Genomic DNA, 17468 nt, shown 5'->3' with positions numbered 1-17468 from the left:
CCTTGAAACCTTCCAGACAAGGAAGACAAACCAAGGTACCCTGTGACCTCTTGTCCTTGAAACCTTCCAGACAAGGAAGACATTATCCTGTGACCTCTTGTCCTTGAAACCTTCCAGACAAGGAAGACATACCAAGGTACCCTGTGACCTCTTGTCCTTGAAACCTTCCAGACAAGGAAGACAAACCAAGGTACCCTGTGACCTCTTGTCCTTGAAACCTTCCAGACAAGGAAGACATACCAAGGTACCCTGTGACCTCTTGTCCTTGAAACCTTCCAGACAAGGAAGACATACCAAGGTACCCTGTGACCTCTTGTCCTTGAAACCTTCCAGACCATGAAGTCATACCAAGGTACCCTGTGACCTCTTGTCCTTGAAACCTTCCAGACCATGAAAACATACTAAGGTACCCTGTGACCTCTTGTCCTTGAAACCTTCCAGACCATGAAAACATACCAAGGTACCCTGTGACCTCTTGTCCTTGAAACCTTCCAGACAAGGAAGACATACCAAGGTATCCTGTGACCTCTTGTCCTTGAAACCTTCCAGACCATGAAGACATACCAAGGTACCCTGTGACCTCTTGTCCTTGAAACCTTCCAGACAAGGAAGACATACCAAGGTACCCTGTGACCTCTTGTCCTTGAAACCTTCCAGACCTTCATACCAGACCTCTTGTCCTTGAAACCTTCCAGACAAGGAAGACATACCAAGGTACCCTGTGACCTCTAGTCCTTGAAACCTTCCAGACCATGAAGACATAACAAGCTACCCTGTGGTCTCTTGTACTTGAAACCTTCTAGATGAAGACATACCAAGGTATCCTGTAACCTCTTAGGAGGTGAGGTGAAATTGGGTTTAACGTCGTGCTTGAGAATATTTCGCTCATATGACGATGTAACCTCTTGTCCTTGAAACCTTCTAGATGAAGACAAACCAAGGTACCCTGTGGTCTCTTGTTCTTGAAACCTTCCAGACCATGAAGACATACCAAGGTACCCTGTGACCTCTTGTCCTTGAAGCCTTCCAGACAAGGAAGACATACCAAGGTACCCTGTGGTCTCTTGTCTATGAAACCTTCCAGACAATAAAGACATACTAAGGTACCCTGTGACCTCTTGTCCACGAAACTTTCTAGATGAAGACATACAAATGTACCCTGTGACCTCTTATCCATGGAACCTCCCAGACGATTAACACCTACCAAGGTACCTTGTGACATCTTACTGACAAAACCTTCCAGACAATGAATGAAGGCAAAGGTACCCTGTAATACACCATCCTGACAGGCCAATAAAACAAGGGTTGGATTTACCTGGTTCTGTTGACGAAGAAGTTGAGGACATTGACCTCAATCTCCTCTGGTTGTTTCAGATAATACACAACCATCCTGACAGGCCAATAAAACAAGGGTACGGATTTACCTGGTTCTGTCTGGTTCCGTTGACGAAGAAGTTGAGGACATCGACTACAATCTCCTCTGGTTGTTGCAGATAATACACAACCATCCTGGCCGTGGGGATCATCTCCCGGGACAACGCTATGGCAAATGTCTTCTGCCTTGACGTCATCTCCAGCTCATCTCCAATGATGATGTTTCCCCCTGACACCACCTGTAATAGAAGTATAAGATCACATTACATTATTTAGCTTTTCAACAAGGCCTTCTGCAAAAACAAGTCCTAGCTTTTAGTGACAAAACAACCTCTCTTATCTTAAATGTAAATATCTAGCAAAGATAGGGGAAAATAACAAAGGTCTTGAAAAATGCAGATCCATCTTCGAGATTTAGAACATGCAATACAATTATGTAGAAAAATGACCAAAACAGCATCAGATTGGCAGGTTAAATAATGAAAGAAAACCACTGTACCAGGTAGAAAATCTTTGAAACAAAGTTGCTGGTCTCCACATGGAAGATCATGTTTTCATTGACCTGTTGAATACAATTAATTACAGGTGAGTATGTGACAGATAGACAGGTGAATATGAGTGATACATTACAGGTAAATGTGTGTGACTGCAGAAAATTGTAAGCACTTGACTGCAGGTGAGTGTCTGTAACTGATTATAACTGAGTGTGTAAATGATTACAGGTGAGTGTGAATGACAGGGAGTGTGAACAACTGATTACAGGTGAATGTGTATGCTTGATTATAGGTAAATGGGGACTGATTAAAGGTAAGAGAGTGAATGATTACTATTGATATTGTGATTGACTGGTAAGAGTGTGTGATTGATTCCGGTGTGTCTGTGCAACTGATTATAAGTGTGTGTGATTGATTACAGGTGTGTGTGTGGTACTGAATATATGTGAGTGTGACTGATTGATTACAGGTGTGTCTGTGCAACTGAATGTAGGTGTGTGTGATTGATTACAGGTGTGTGTGTGGTACTGAATATAGGTGTATGTGATTGATTGCAGGTGTGTGTGGTACTAAATATAGGTGAGTGTGACTGATTACAGGTATGCGTGTGGTACTGAATATAGGTGAGTGTGTGTGATTGATTACAGGTGTGTCTGTACAATTGCAGGTGAACGAGAGACTGACTTTAGATGAGTATGTGAAAGTTATTTGTGCTGCAGTCAGCAATATTACTATGGTGTCACTCTCTCAGCAAACTCAACACCTGGAAACAATTGAAAAGAATTTCTATTGCTGAGAACTCTGATTAATCTCTTGCTTGTTCATTGAATCAACATTTAGTTCTTACTTTTGGGTTGTCTGTTGAGGTTGCTATGGTGATGTAACTCTGGTTTTGAGAGAAGAATCGCGTTCCGCGGAGTTGAATACGAGTTGTAGGATCATTGTCATATTCGGCCTGGAAAAGAAGGACATAAAATAACTAGAAATATTTTCCCTGTATCTGCAACATCTGATGTTCTATATCTACAAATGGTTATCCTTTGGAAATATGTTATTGTTTAAATCGTAGAAAATCAAGTTGGAGTTGGAGTTATCTTTCCTTGTTTTTCCAAGTGTAAATAAGCTTTCAGTCATGGAACAAACAAGACAGTGTTCCTGTAGCCAGCCTACCTCCAGCATCATGCCCTTGACCTCTGTATCAGCATACACCTCGAACTCCACGATGCCTCCTACAGGTGACTTGTCCACTGGCTGATCGTACCGCAGCTGGGCAGGACCCCGAGTTAGACATGGAGGAGTACAGACGCACGATCTTATTGGGTGTATCCACTGGCGTCCCATCGTACTTCATCACGGCGACCTGACAATCAGAGGGAAGTCTCACTACAAAACATTCTACAGGTTTGATTAGCAGATCCTGGAACTTCTAAGTGAAGCAACTCAAAACAAGAGAAAAGTGCAGGAACTATTTAGTTGTTAATTTACACCAACACGTCATTATAGTGTACACCTTTAATGTAGTACTATACTGGGGATCAATTAGCCCAGGTCCCCTGGACGGACACTATTGACGACAACAGGGCCGTCTGTTCATCTTGATACAACCACCTCCGTGGTGTAGTGGTTAAAGCACTATAAAACCAGCTTAAGTCGTCTAGTACAAGCAGCCGCACATACACATACACACGAATGCACGTCGTCATATGAGCTAAATATTCTCAAGCACGACGTAAAACCCAATTTCACCTCACCTCATCTTGATACACAGAGACTGCTGGTGTGTGAAGTCTCTGTGACCTCAATGGTTTTCATCACTTACTGCAACTGTTATGATGGAGTTTGGCTTGAATGTCCGTACGTGGTCCCCGACCCACTTTAGCTTCACGTTGCTGTTAAAAATGATGGTGCTGGCAACCCCAGTCCGGTTCAGACCAGAATGCCAATCTGAGACGTTGACACTCATTACAAGTTCGCAGTCCACTAAATTCTGACCAGCTATAATTCTGTCGGCCAGCTGGCGAATTTCCTTGATGGTGAATTGGAAATCGATACGACCAACATGCTGTAATAAATAGAATCAGATGCATTATTTTCAGGAAGATGCCTTTTCCCAATTAGATTAGTGATTCTTGCATAACAAGTACAGAATAGTTGTAATAGTTGTAAAGAGATCTGTAAAATAAATTTTTTTTATTATGTCTTCTGTTAGTTGCTTCTTTGTAATTAATTCATACCACCTAAAACATTTATCCTGTTGTCAGTGAAAGGGTTTAATCTCTTCGCAAGTTTACAGTCGATGTCTACTCAAAAGTATGCAAAGTAGCCAAATTTAATGGTCAGGTCTATTGTCTTGCAGTGTTCAAAATTAATGTAGGTCCTTTGGGCAGAAGGCGACTGAAAACCACTCGGACCCACAGGACCTACAACTTTTTATGGTTCTTGGTCCTTAGGGCCTGCAGCATTTCAGGGTTAAGAGCAAACACTGTTGTCTTGCCCTTTAGTTTCAATGGTTGAACATCATCACCATTTTGATTGGATGTTGAAAGTTGTTCAGTTGTAGTCTTTCTCTCGACCTGGGGGTGGTGGGGTAGCCTAGAGGTTAAAATGTTCGCTCACCACACTGAAGACCCAGGTTCGATTCCCCCCATGGATACAATGTGTGAAGCCCTGATTTTGTCGAAATTCTTCAAAGACATTTAGAAGTTGGTGTAGTAATACAAGATAAATCTTATGGATAACAACTTCTTGATTTATTTTTCTAGTTCTTGCACCTTCTTCAGGTGGATACTGGTGATAGTGAACAGCACAGTATATAGATAGATGTACAGGAAGCCAGATATGTAAATTAAGTATGTACAAACAATGCAGTGAAATCAAAGAGCAGAATACAATGATAGGGTATGTTTTTACAAGATTTTGTCCTCGCCATGATATTGCTGGAATATTGTTAAAATGGGCATAAAACCATCCTCACTCACTCACTCACTCTTGCGACCTGACAAGGTGTCTTCGAGGTCAATAATTACTTGAAGGTGTTTGGATTGGTGAATTTCAGGTTAGTTACACTTGGTTTAATATAAAAGGAATAAATTACAAAAAAATGATATACTGATGAAAGTTTAATTCAGTGTATTTACTGAGTATTCATTTTAGCTGAATTTATGCATTTGGTGGTTACCAAGTATACATAATTTTGAGTAAAGGTTTGAAGTTGTTAAAATTTGTTTTAGTTGCAGTTAGTACTGTATATTTGAGCCCAGGCAATTTGTACATTTAGTTTAATAATGATAATTTACCTTTCCATGGTATTAGGGCAAACGTTGATATAGATCCAGTAAGGCAGTTTGCTTAACAACTGGTTTTGTCAGTAGCAGCTCTGATGGTTAGATGTGTTCCTACAGTTTATGACACTTCTGAATGATGCTATTACATTTCCTAACACTCATGGTGTAACAGATAATTGAAATTATTATGTAAGCATATTTTTCCATCTACCTGATTGGTCTAGAGGTGGTCATGTGCTCGTCGACAGAAAAGCATTTTGACTCCAACCCAGGTCTGACCAAAAGTTATATTGACTTGACTTACTAAAAACAGATTTTGTCGTCACGTTATGACGTTATTCTATTGTTTACATGTCACAGTATTGTTGACATCTCATCACCAGTCTGTAATTGTATATAACTAGTAAGTTTTAAGATGTCTGGTTATACTGAGTTTGGTTTCTATGCTTTGTGGACCATGATGCAAAATATTTTGTAAAAAGCACAATGAATTGTATTAATACTATATAATAGCTTTGTCATATTAATATTTTCGTATTGAAAATTTGAATTGTATAATAAATATATACTGAGTCAAAAAAGAAACTTCACATTCTTTCTTCAGGGCACTATAAAAGAACAAGAGATGGTAAGATGGTTAAATTGTTATTATTTCATTGCTGAGATCTGTGTGATGTACTCGATACACTGACAGTGCCATAATCAGTTCCATTAGGCTACACCGCCGTTCCAAAACATGGGTATACAGAATGTAAAGTCACAAGAATAAAAATGTGAAATTTCTCAGTTCAATATCGTGTATGGCCGCCCCGCGTATTCACCACTGCCAAACACCGTCTCCTCATGGACTGCCTGATGCTTGTGAACACGTGGTTGGGGATTCTGCGCCATTGCTCTTGCAAGGCAGCGCCAAGTTCCTGCAAATGCTGAGGTTGGTTCCTGCGTTTTGAAGAAAATATGGTGTCAACATCGCGGTATGAGGCCGAGTATTATCAGGCTGGAACTGTAGACCTGGGCCATGAGCCGCCATGAAAGGAATGAGTTCAGGGGTGAGCACCTGGTCGCGGTAAGCAGCAGCTGTGAGGTTTCCACAGATGACCAGAAGTCGGGAACGGTTGTTCCCACAGAAAGCACCCCAGACCATGCAACTTCCGCCCCCGAATCTGTCGACTTCCTGTACACAACATTGGGCATACCGTTCACGACGTCGTCTCCAGACTCTATGCCTGCCGTCCGCGAATCTGAGGGTAAACCTGATTCATCGCTAAAGACGACTTCGATTCCAGTCTCTCTGGGTCCATCGGAGGTGGCGTTGGGCCCACAGCAGACTTTGGCGTTGATGAAACGGCGTCAATATTGGCCACGATATGGACGTCGAGAATGGAGATTGGCAGCCCGCAACCGATTTCGATTGGTCTGTGAGGACAGTCGACCTCTAAACATCTCAGCCCTGGTTCATGTAGCCGGCAGAAATCTGTCATGTAGGTGACGGAGGACGATTTGACAGTCTTCTGCTCGTGACGTCACACGTGGACGACCTGACCTTGGGCGATCAGAAGTGGTGCCAGTTTGTTGTAGACGACTTCGCAAGTCATACACAGTACGACGGGTTCATCCCATTGCTCTTGCGGCGTCAATAACTGATCTTCCCGCTTGCAACATGCCAACGGCACGTTCACGTTGCACATTTGACAATCGTGGCATTTCAAGTACCGTTAGAACTGTGGTTTAAAAGTGTTTTTTCAATTCTTGCTGCCAATGCAAACACGTGCATATGAAGAATGGATGGGTTTGAGTGGGTTTTGCTAACGTTTTTCTAGAGTCGAAAGATAGGGATCCCATTTCGGATACATAGATGTATCATCAGAGAAAAATTATTCATTATTTTTCAAATTACATTTTGTGAAGTTTCTTTTTTGACTCAGTATATTTTTACTTTTTAAATATATACTTATTCTTTCACTGATAAGGACGCTGTATTTGTCTTATAATAAGGGCTGGTGGGGTGCTGGTTTAAGCGTTTGCTCGTCATGTCAAGGACCTGGATTTGTCTTATAATAAGGGCTGGTGGGGTGCTGGTTTAAGCGTTTGCGCGTCATGTCAAGGACCTGGATTTGTCTTATAATAAGGGCTGGTGGGGTGCTGGTTTAAGCGTTTGCTCGTCATGTCAAGGACCTGGATTTGTCTTATAATAAGGGCTGGTGGGGTGCTGGTTTAAGCGTTTGCTCGTCATGTCAAGGACCTGGATTAGCTGCCCCACATGGGCACAGTGTGTGAAAGCCGTTTCTGGTGTCCCCCAGCATGATATTGCTGTAATATTTCTAAAAGCGGTGTAAAACTAAACTCACTCACTTATAACGAAACGGACTCACAACCCTAAACAGGAGCACTGTCCCTGTTACTCTTGCTAGACTTTTTCCATTTGTTAGTTTGTTGTTTAACGCTGCACTCAGCAATATTCCAGCTGTATGGCGGCAGTCTGTAAATAATCAAATCTGGACCAGACACTCCAGTGATCAACAGCATGAGCATCGACCTTTGGATTTTGGATACGATGACATGTGGCAACCTAGTGAGCGAGCCAGACAACTAGATCCCGCTATTCACCTCTTATGCCACATGGGTTGCTGAAGACCAATTCAGAGTTGAAGACAAAATTTGAGAGTTTACATTGGAGTCAGTTTTACAAGTTTAGGAGAGACCATGTTTGTTCATCACAGATCTGCTAAACTCAATTTCACCTGATTTCACAATATTAACAAGAAACCTTTGCCATGCTACTCACGTATTCAATAAACCTGTAAATGTAGGGCAGGTTATAAGTGTAGTCAACTCCTGGTACTGGCTTGGGCTTGAACGTCAACGTAATGGAGGCATTGCCGATCACAGGACGACCACTTGTCTGACTGTAAACATATGATTATTAAAGACAGGTGTACGCCTTCATATTCTGGGTTAACAATTTTTTTCATAAAAAGAAATATTGATTTGAATGGATATGGTTTCCAAAGTCAACTTTAAAGGGAGTGCAAGTATGAACTTACTTGGCTAGCACCACGCCCTGGAAGATCTGGATGTTGTCCATAATGTATGGGGGAACTGAGACGTACACGTCAAAACGAGGCTCCCCTAAGAAATAGAAAAAACATCAGTAGAACAGGAATGCTAGTATTAACTCATAAATTTCTTTTCACTGTTTTTTGTACTGTTAAAACTCATTTTAATCAAATATAGTAAAGACAGTTAAACATTAACTCTTCTGGGTCACTATATTTTATCAGATTATCTGCTGTTAAAGATCTGACCACATGATAAAATCAAGCAATGAATGTCTATTGCTAATGCATCACCTTCACGCGAGCAAGTACTTACAAAATTCTTCCACAACAAACCGTTTCCTGTACGTGTGTCCCTGGGGGAAGAAACATGAAATTTGGTAAACACTGCATAGATGTCATAAAAGTAAGTTAAAGTTGAACTGAGAGGGTCCTCCCAGACCAACTGTAGTCTTTTTAGTTTGAAGAAACCCAAGTACTCACGAAGGCATCCACTCTGATGCTCCAGTTACCATAGTTTGGCTGGTCAGCAAGTTCAAAGCTTTGACTCACAAGACCTTGAAAGGTGAGAGAAATAACCAATGTTCAAGCCGGAACAAGTGTAATTGATTCAATTTCTGGGAATGAGTTGATTATTTCTACAAGTCACCATACACACTGTCAGACTGTCATTTAGTGAGGTACCAATGGATCTGTTAAAAGGTATGTTGCTGATGACTGATCTCATTGATATGTTACCGAGTGTGTTCCACAGAACCAGTCCTACAAGTCACCATACACACTGTCAGACAGTCATTTAGTAAGGTACCAATGTATCTGTTAAAAGGTATGTTGCTGATGACCGAGTGTGTTCCACAGAACCAGTCCTACAAGTCACCATACACACTGTCAGACAGTCATTTAGTAAGGTACCAATGTATCTGTTAAAAGGTATGTTGCTGATGACCGAGTGTGTTCCACAGAACCAGTCCTACAAGTCACCATACACACTGTCAGACAGTCATTTAGTAAGGTACCAATGTATCTGTTAAAAGGTATGTTGCTGATGACCGAGTGTGTTCCACAGAACCAGTCCTACAAGTCACCATACACACTGTCAGACAGTCATTTAGTAAGGTACCAATGTATCTGTTAAAAGGTATGTTGCTGATGACCGAGTGTGTTCCACAGAACCAGTCCTACAAGTCACCATACACACTGTCAGACAGTCATTTAGTAAGGTACCAATGTATCTGTTAAAAGGTATGTTGCTGATGACTGATCTCATTGATATGTTACCGAGTGTGTTCCACAGAACCAGTCCTACAAATCACTATGGCGATAGAATCATGAGTTATCTCCCTTGGACTTCATGTTACACAATATTGTCATACCTCCTGCATTTGTCTGCAAACCCAGCCATCTTCTCACAGGAATTCCAGTTGGATCCTGTAAACATAACACATCTTATTCAATAGTTATCAGAACTGCTTTTGTCAGTCAATCATAACAGAGAGAACTTCAATAAACCATTTCCTGAAACATGCCTTAAATAAGAAAATAATACCACAAATAAACTATATTCCAAACTAAATGTCAACACTCACCTCAACATATATCGTCATATTACCATATTTGGGCATCATGTCAGGAAGAACAGGAATTACTCGGAATTGAACTGAAATAAAACCCAGCAATACTCAGGATCATTTTCCAAATGATATCACATTATTTTGGAAACTGAACTATAGCCAAACTTGTAATCCAAGAGAACACAGATAACCGGTAGATAACTGTGAGCAATGGGAGACAACTCTAGTCACTTACCCATCTGTCCTTGTCTGTATATTGGCTTGCTCATCTGGATGAAGAGAGAGGCTTGTTTGGTGTCGAACTCAATGTCGGTCTCATTGTGGAATATGTAACCACTTGTGCTGCCATTGAGAGTTCCCTCCACCCTGAGTCTGTACTGCCCAGCTTGTGCATTTTGTGGCATCTGCAAACATGGAGGTACATTTTATCTGTGGAGGTCAGTTCCTGAATTTATGCTGATTGATCGAGGACAAAATGAACCAAATTGTGGAACATAGTCTGTACATATTCCACACTAGGGCATAACCCATGTGTAGTGGTGACATGGTCTTGTACAGTAAAACGGTCATAGCAGGGCAGTGTATCCGGGCACAACAAAGGAACAGAACTATGCACAATGACTTGCAGTGCCTCATTCAGATGTGTTAAAACATCAATGGAGATTGAGAGACAAACATATACTACTTGTCCCACTAAAACCATTGTGTCACCTGTCAGCTGTCCAGGTGTGTTACTGAGATCCAAACAACATACCTGTAGCTGTACCCCTCAGACCACTTGTCACATGTTCCCCATCCTGGTGAGTTACTGAGATCCAAACAACATACCTGTAGCTGTACCCCTCAGACCACTGGCTCACCTGTCACATGTCCCCCATCCTGGTGTGTGACTGAGATCCAAACAACATACCTGTAGCTATCCCCCTCAGACCACTTGTCACATGTCCCCAATCCTGGTGTGTTACTGAGATCCAAACAACATACCTGTAGCTGTACCCCTCAGACCACTGGCTCACCTGTCCCCCTTCCTGGTGTGTTACTGAGATCCAAACAACATACCTGTAGCTGTACCCCTCAGACCACTGGCTCAACTGTCCCCCATCCAGGTGTGTAACTGAGATCCAAACAACATACCTGTAGCTGTACCCCCCAGACCACTGGGTCACTTGTCCCCATCCAGGTGTGTAACTGAGATCCAAACAACATAACTGTAGCTGTACCCCTCAGACCACTGGCTCACCTGTCACCTGTCCCCCATCCAGGTGTGTAACTGAGATCCAAACAACATAACTGTAGCTGTACCCCTCAGACCACTGGCTCACCTGTCACCTGTCACATGTCCCCCATCCTGGTGTGTTACTGAGATCCAAACAACATACCTGTACCTGTACCCCTCAGACCACTGGCTCACCTGTCACCTGTCACATGTCCCCCATCCTGGTGTGTTACTGAGATCCAAACAACATACCTGTACCTGTACCCCTCAGACCACTGGCTCACCTGTCCCCCATCCAGGTGTGTAACTGAGATCAAAACAACATACCTGTAGCTGTACCCCTCAGACCACTGGCTCACCTGTCACCTGTCCCCCATCCAGGTGTGTAACTGAAATCCAAACAACATACCTGTAGCTGTACCCCTCAGACCACTGGCTCACCTGTCACCTGTCACATGTCCCCTATCCTGGTGTGTTACTGAGATCCAAACAACATACCTGTAGCTATCCCCGTCAGACCACTGGCTCACCTGTCCCCCATCCAGGTGTGTAACTGAGATCCAAACAACATACCTGTAGCTATCCCCCCCAGACCACTGGGTCAACTGTCCCCCATCCAGGTGTGTAACTGAGATCCAAACAACATACCTGTAGCTATCCCCGTCAGACCACTGGCTCACCTGTCACCCGTCCAGGTGTGTAACTGAGATCCAAACAACATACCTGTAGCTATCCCCCTCAGACCACTGGCTCACCTGTCCCCCATCCAGGTGTGTAACTGAGATCCAAACAACATACCTGTAGCTGTACCCCTCAGACCACTGGCTCACCTGTCACCTGTCCCCCATCCTGGTGTGTAACTGAGATCCAAACAACATACCTGCAACTGCATTATCCTGCTGGACGGCCTCTCAAACTTCATCACAGTCCCAGTGTATTCAATGTTCTCCTTGACGATGGATATTCGGACATTAACGTGTGTATATTCCAGCTTCAGGATGGTAGTAAACATCTGGATCACCTGATTAGGTCTCACCCGTTTCGGTGCCAGGATCATGTAAATACTGAAACAAAGAGGATCATCACCATAGATCACCTGATTAGGTCTCACCCGTTTCGGTGCCAGGATCATATAAATACTGAAACAAAGAGAAACATCACCATGGATCACCTGATTAGGTCTCACCCGCTTTGGTGCCAGGATCATGTAAATACTGAAACAAAGAGAAACATCACCATGGATCACCTGATTAGGTCTCACCCGTCTCACCCGCTTCCCGATTGCCAGGATCATGTAAATTCGTGCACAGGAGGATCATGTAAATACTGAAACATGAGGAACATCACCATGGATCACTGATTAACAGGATCATGAAATACTGAAACAAGGAGGAACATCACCATGGATCACCTGATTAGGTCTCACCCGCTTCATGTAAATACTGAAACAAAGATCATGGATCACCTGATTAGGTCTCACCGGCTTCGGTGCCAATCATGTAAATACTGAAACATCACCATGGATCACCTGATTAGGTCTCACCCGTTTCGGTGCCAGGATCATGTAAATACTGAAACAAAGAGGAACATCACCATGGATCACCTGATTAGGTCTCACCCGTTTCGTGCCAGGATCATGTAAATACTGAAACAACTGAAACCTGATTAGAACATCACCATGGATCACCTGATTAGGGAACATCACCATCACCCGATTTCACCCGTGCCAGGATCATGTAAATACTGAAACAAAGAGAAACATCACCATGGATCACCTGATTAGGTCTCACCCGTTTCAAACAAGTGCATCAGGATCATGTAAATCTCACTGAAATCAAAGAGAGAACATCACCATAGATCACCTGATTAGGTCTCACCCATTTCGGTGCCAGGATCATGTAAATACTGAAACAAAGAGGAACATCACCATGGATCACCTGATTAGGTCTCACCCATTTCGGTGCCAGGATCATATAAATACTGAAATAAAGAGAAACATCACCATGGATCACCTGATTAGGTCTCACCCGTTTTCAAGGTGCCAGGATCATGTAAATACTGAAACAAACAAAGGAGGAACATCACCATAGATCACCTGATTAGGTCTCACCCGCTTTGGTGCCAGGATCATGTAAATACTGAAACAAAGAGAAACATCACCATAGATCACCTGATTAGGTCTCACCCGTTTCGGTGCCAGGATCATGTAAATACTGAAACAAAGAGGAACATCACCATAGATCACCTGATTAGGTCTCACCCATTTCGGTGCCAGGATCATGTAAATACTGAAACAAAGAGGAACATCACCATGGATCACCTGATTAGGTCTCACCCATTTCGGTGCCAGGATCATATAAATACTGAAATAAAGAGAAACATCACCATGGATCACCTGATTAGGTCTCACCCGCTTTGGTGCCAGGATCATGTAAATACTGAAACAAAGAGAAACATCACCATAGATCACCTGATTAGGTCTCACCCGCTTTGGTGCCAGGATCATGTAAATACTGAAACAAAGAGGAACATCACCATAGATCACCTGATTAGGTCTCACCCGTTTCGGTGCCAGGATCATGTAAATACTGAAACAAAGAGAAACATCACCATAGATCACCTGATAAGGTCTATGTAGAAACCTAATTCAACATAAAGTATGTTAAAATGTTGTGTTGTACATACATCATCCTCAAATGGTCTGTTGACAAGATGGTGACCATGGAAACATCAACATGACTAAGCACATAAAGATGTTGAGATATTCTATGTTTTGCTTCCGTCAAATATTGTCTGAGAAATACACGACTAAAGTACTGTCTGAACTGCTAGAAAAATGCTTTTTGACTTTTATGTAAAATTCAGAGGTATTACAGTTACTTAAATAACAAATATCACTTCAAGAAACATCTACCTAATGTAGACCGAGGGAATAAATTTTGAGACATGTTCTAAAATGTGATTTTACTGATGAAAATACCAAAAACTTAGAAAAATAAGGGGTAGTGGGACGTTATTTGATACAAACATTAACTGCCTGTGTTACGTCATCTGCATGCACGGTATCGACAGGTGAAATTGACACCTAAGCACACACTCGGGCGAGGGGTCATCTCAATATATGTTTTCTGCAAAATGTTGAATATGTGTACGTATAGTATACGTATCGGTTATGTAAGGGATCATTTGTGTATGTGTATTTGTTTTGAAATAAACATACGAATTACTGTACATTGGAAAGAATCCTATCACTTGTGTTATCTTATCGACTGATTGTAGAAATGTGCAACGTTTTAATAAATGTTTTGCATGTCAACAGTATATTTCATTGAAAAAATTAGTGATATAATTCGGTCACTTTAATCTAGTTGTGAACATTGGCCAAAGATTTAACGAAGTCACTGGTGTAGCTTCTTTAGAATATATATATTTTTCTTCTCATAAAGTTTGTAGACCGCCCGTCTAAGCACTCCCTTGTCAAAGTTGTCAAGGATGGTTTTACGTCCCGGTTTTGCATTTGAGACGGTCCCTCTCTTGTCTGATTTGTTTACAATATTGTAAACTTGTTGGTAAGACATGCCAACAGCTCTACAGGTTCTGTAATAAACCCTTTCTAAACTAATGAAAGGTTTACCTCTGTCTTTTTTAAGCAGAAAAAAAACTATAAACCTTTGCAACAATCGACTGCAAATCGTTGGCCATAGTGGACGCTGTGATAAAAATGTGCATGCATGACGGGAAACTTATTTATCAAGACTTAACATTTATATTAATATTTCTTCAATAAAGAAACGATAATTAAGTAAAGTAACACAAACAATCAACATTTATTTGTTTAGGAAAAACGTTAATTCATATTTTTACACCACCTGTATTATTAGCATAAATGTAAAGACTATTTCAGATTTCTGTTGTTGAACTCTGAAAAAATCTGAAGTTGCTGTTTTGGTACCAAATTCTCTCCTGTAAACTGCCCTTTAAATGCATGGGAATGTTAAATCGGTTGACATAAAAAATAGGTAGACAATAGGCGAGTTGATATATTGACAACATAGTAAATGTATCACCTTTATAAAGATATTAAGGCTAAAAAGCATTTTTCTAGCATTTCCGACAGTACTTTAGCATGTTTGTTTGTTTAACACAGCAGCAATATTCTTGCTATATGCACCAGATAATCCAGTGATTGACAACCTGCATCTCCCAAGTCAGCGAGTCAGACCACCTGACCCCGTTATGACAAGCATGGGTTGCTGAAAACTGATTCTTACCTGGATCTTCACAGGAAGACTAGAATGCATGTTTTCATTGTTATAGATATCAGATTCAGTATTCTGTTCAATTTCTGTTTTTCCAAATGATGAATTTGGTTGCAATCTCAACAACCTCATTTTTAAACTTAGATTTGATATCAAGAATTTTATCAGCATTCTTAAAAAGCTGCATATGGTAAAAATGGTTATAAAATTTTAGTTTCGTAAAAATATTTAACAAATTTAAAATTCTTAGTATAGCCACATCAAAACTTTTATTATATATGATCTGTTCATTAATGAATTGAATAAAGTAACCACTTACGGTGGCCTTGCTAGGCGGCATCCTTGAGTGTTCTCGATCGAACAATTGTTCTCCAACTGCCCTGCACCGAAGGAAGCTAGCGAGAGCAGCACTGCTCCCAGTAGCAAGTGCCCGTACATAGTCAAGTGCAAATAGAAAATATAAGTCCTCCAGATTGGTAAAACCCTTCAAACAGATGGGACTACTCAGGTGACAACTGATCTTTAGTTTTTACTGAAACAAAAAATATTCCAAGTAAATCTATAAATAGTGTAAGGTCTCCAGGCCAACAAAACATGCAACACAGATGTACAAATAAGAGACGTTTACTTGACGAAGACAAAGACGAGACTGAATACAATTGAGAAACAATCACACGTCACCGTTGATGAGTCCACCTGCAGGCGCACGCTATTGTTGATGATGGTTGCGTTTGTGCGATGCTGTCCAAATACCGGGAACAACCTCACAATAGGACTGAAGGGGTAGTTCTGAGTTAACCTAAAAAGCATGCATACCACACTCATTACAGTTTGCCAGTATTAAGTAAATAAATCTGCAGGCAATTAAGTGACAAAATGGTCTAACTTCCACCACTGAGGAAAATGTCCATAATCTGATATTATATATGTTCATGGATGATGACGACACAACAGACATCATATAGCAATTACAGTAGGCATGTCCAATGAGAGAGTGAACTAAGCATTTTAGTTTTTGACTCCTGATCAGAAATACTCAAGCTTCCTCATCTCTCATGAGAATTTACCCCCTCCTGAAGGAGGTAGATGAAGCTGATTACTAGTGAGGGAGTGAGTGAGTCAGTGAGTTGGGTTTTAGCAATATTACGATGGGGGACGCCACAAATGGGCTTCACACATTGTACCCATGTGGGGAATCGAACCCAGGCCTTCGCCGTGACGAGTGAACGCTTTAACCGCTAGGCTACTCCACCGCCCCAGCTGATTACTAAACAACGGCGGTGGAAGTGTACATCTAAAGAAACAAAGTGGGTTTTGTCAGCTGTCTAGTGATGTCTTCCTTATACTGTGATTCCAAAATAATCCTACAGGTGACCTACCTCCCTGAAATCCAACCATTAATGTCCGATATTTGATATTTGACTCTGGCTTGTGAATTTTACGGCTGTGTTAAAAGCTGACTGAGTGTAACTTGTTCCACCAGGACAATGCCCCTGTACACATTAGTCTACTGTTGCCATGGCTACAATGCATGACAATGACTCTAAACTGAAACAATTTTCGTATTCACCATATTCTTCACAGTCAGAAAGTTCAGAGGTTAAAAAGGATGCATACTACACTCTGTACAGTTTGCAAGTATTAAGTACATATTTCTGCAGGCATTAAAGTGCCACATTTCCTACGATGTTGAACATGAATCTGCAATATTGAGCCAACTTTAGTGGATGATGTTCCTTCCCTTTGCCTCTGCTAAGATATAGATGGTGGATTTCAAGAATGGCAGACAAAACCTAATTTTTTTTCCAAAATCAGGAAGATCAACTTCCACCACTAAGGAATATGTCAAAATCAGACAAAAAGATATGAAAGCTGAGGGAAAAACTGACTAAATGTAAATTGCTCCAAGAGGACAATGGCCATGGGCACAAGTCCACTGTTACCATGGTTACAATGAATGGCAATGACTTTAAACTCAAACATCTTAGGTATTCACCAGATTTTTCACAGCCAGACTTCAATCTCTTCCTAAAGTTGAAGATAAAACTGTCATATGCAATGACAGTTTCATGTCCACTGTGGAGGACTTCTTGAGAAGAATCCAGACCCTGTGTGAATCTCAGTCTGTCTCACAGTCCCTAAACCACATTATAGTCTGTTTGCAAGGGGGGCAAGAGCAGTAGATGGAACAGTGAAACAAATGCACGTGCGGTT

The 17468-nt window shown here is 41.5% G+C and overlaps 1 protein-coding gene across 1 annotated transcript in view; it reads right to left on the bottom strand.

The window, feature by feature from the left end:
• Positions 1-15724, bottom strand: part of LOC124254315 (C3 and PZP-like alpha-2-macroglobulin domain-containing protein 8) — a 55503-nt gene extending 39779 nt beyond the window's left edge. The window contains 15 exon segments of the mRNA XM_046688235.1: positions 1425-1613; positions 1874-1936; positions 2716-2823; positions 3039-3119; positions 3121-3228; positions 3688-3930; positions 7938-8058; positions 8197-8281; positions 8525-8564; positions 8692-8765; positions 9582-9636; positions 9795-9865; positions 10015-10183; positions 11876-12059; positions 15574-15724. Of these exon segments, the coding sequence (XP_046544191.1) occupies positions 1425-1613; positions 1874-1936; positions 2716-2823; positions 3039-3119; positions 3121-3228; positions 3688-3930; positions 7938-8058; positions 8197-8281; positions 8525-8564; positions 8692-8765; positions 9582-9636; positions 9795-9865; positions 10015-10183; positions 11876-12059; positions 15574-15692 (1710 nt within the window). The 5' untranslated portion in view covers positions 15693-15724.
• Positions 15725-17468: the final 1744 nt, after the last annotated feature.

Source organism: Haliotis rubra, unplaced genomic scaffold (genome assembly GCF_003918875.1).
Source record: "Haliotis rubra isolate DU_JTF1 unplaced genomic scaffold, ASM391887v1 Scf57, whole genome shotgun sequence".
In the NCBI taxonomy this organism is placed as follows: Eukaryota; Metazoa; Mollusca; class Gastropoda; order Lepetellida; family Haliotidae; genus Haliotis; species Haliotis rubra.
This window is presented reverse-complemented; position numbering and strand designations above follow the sequence as displayed.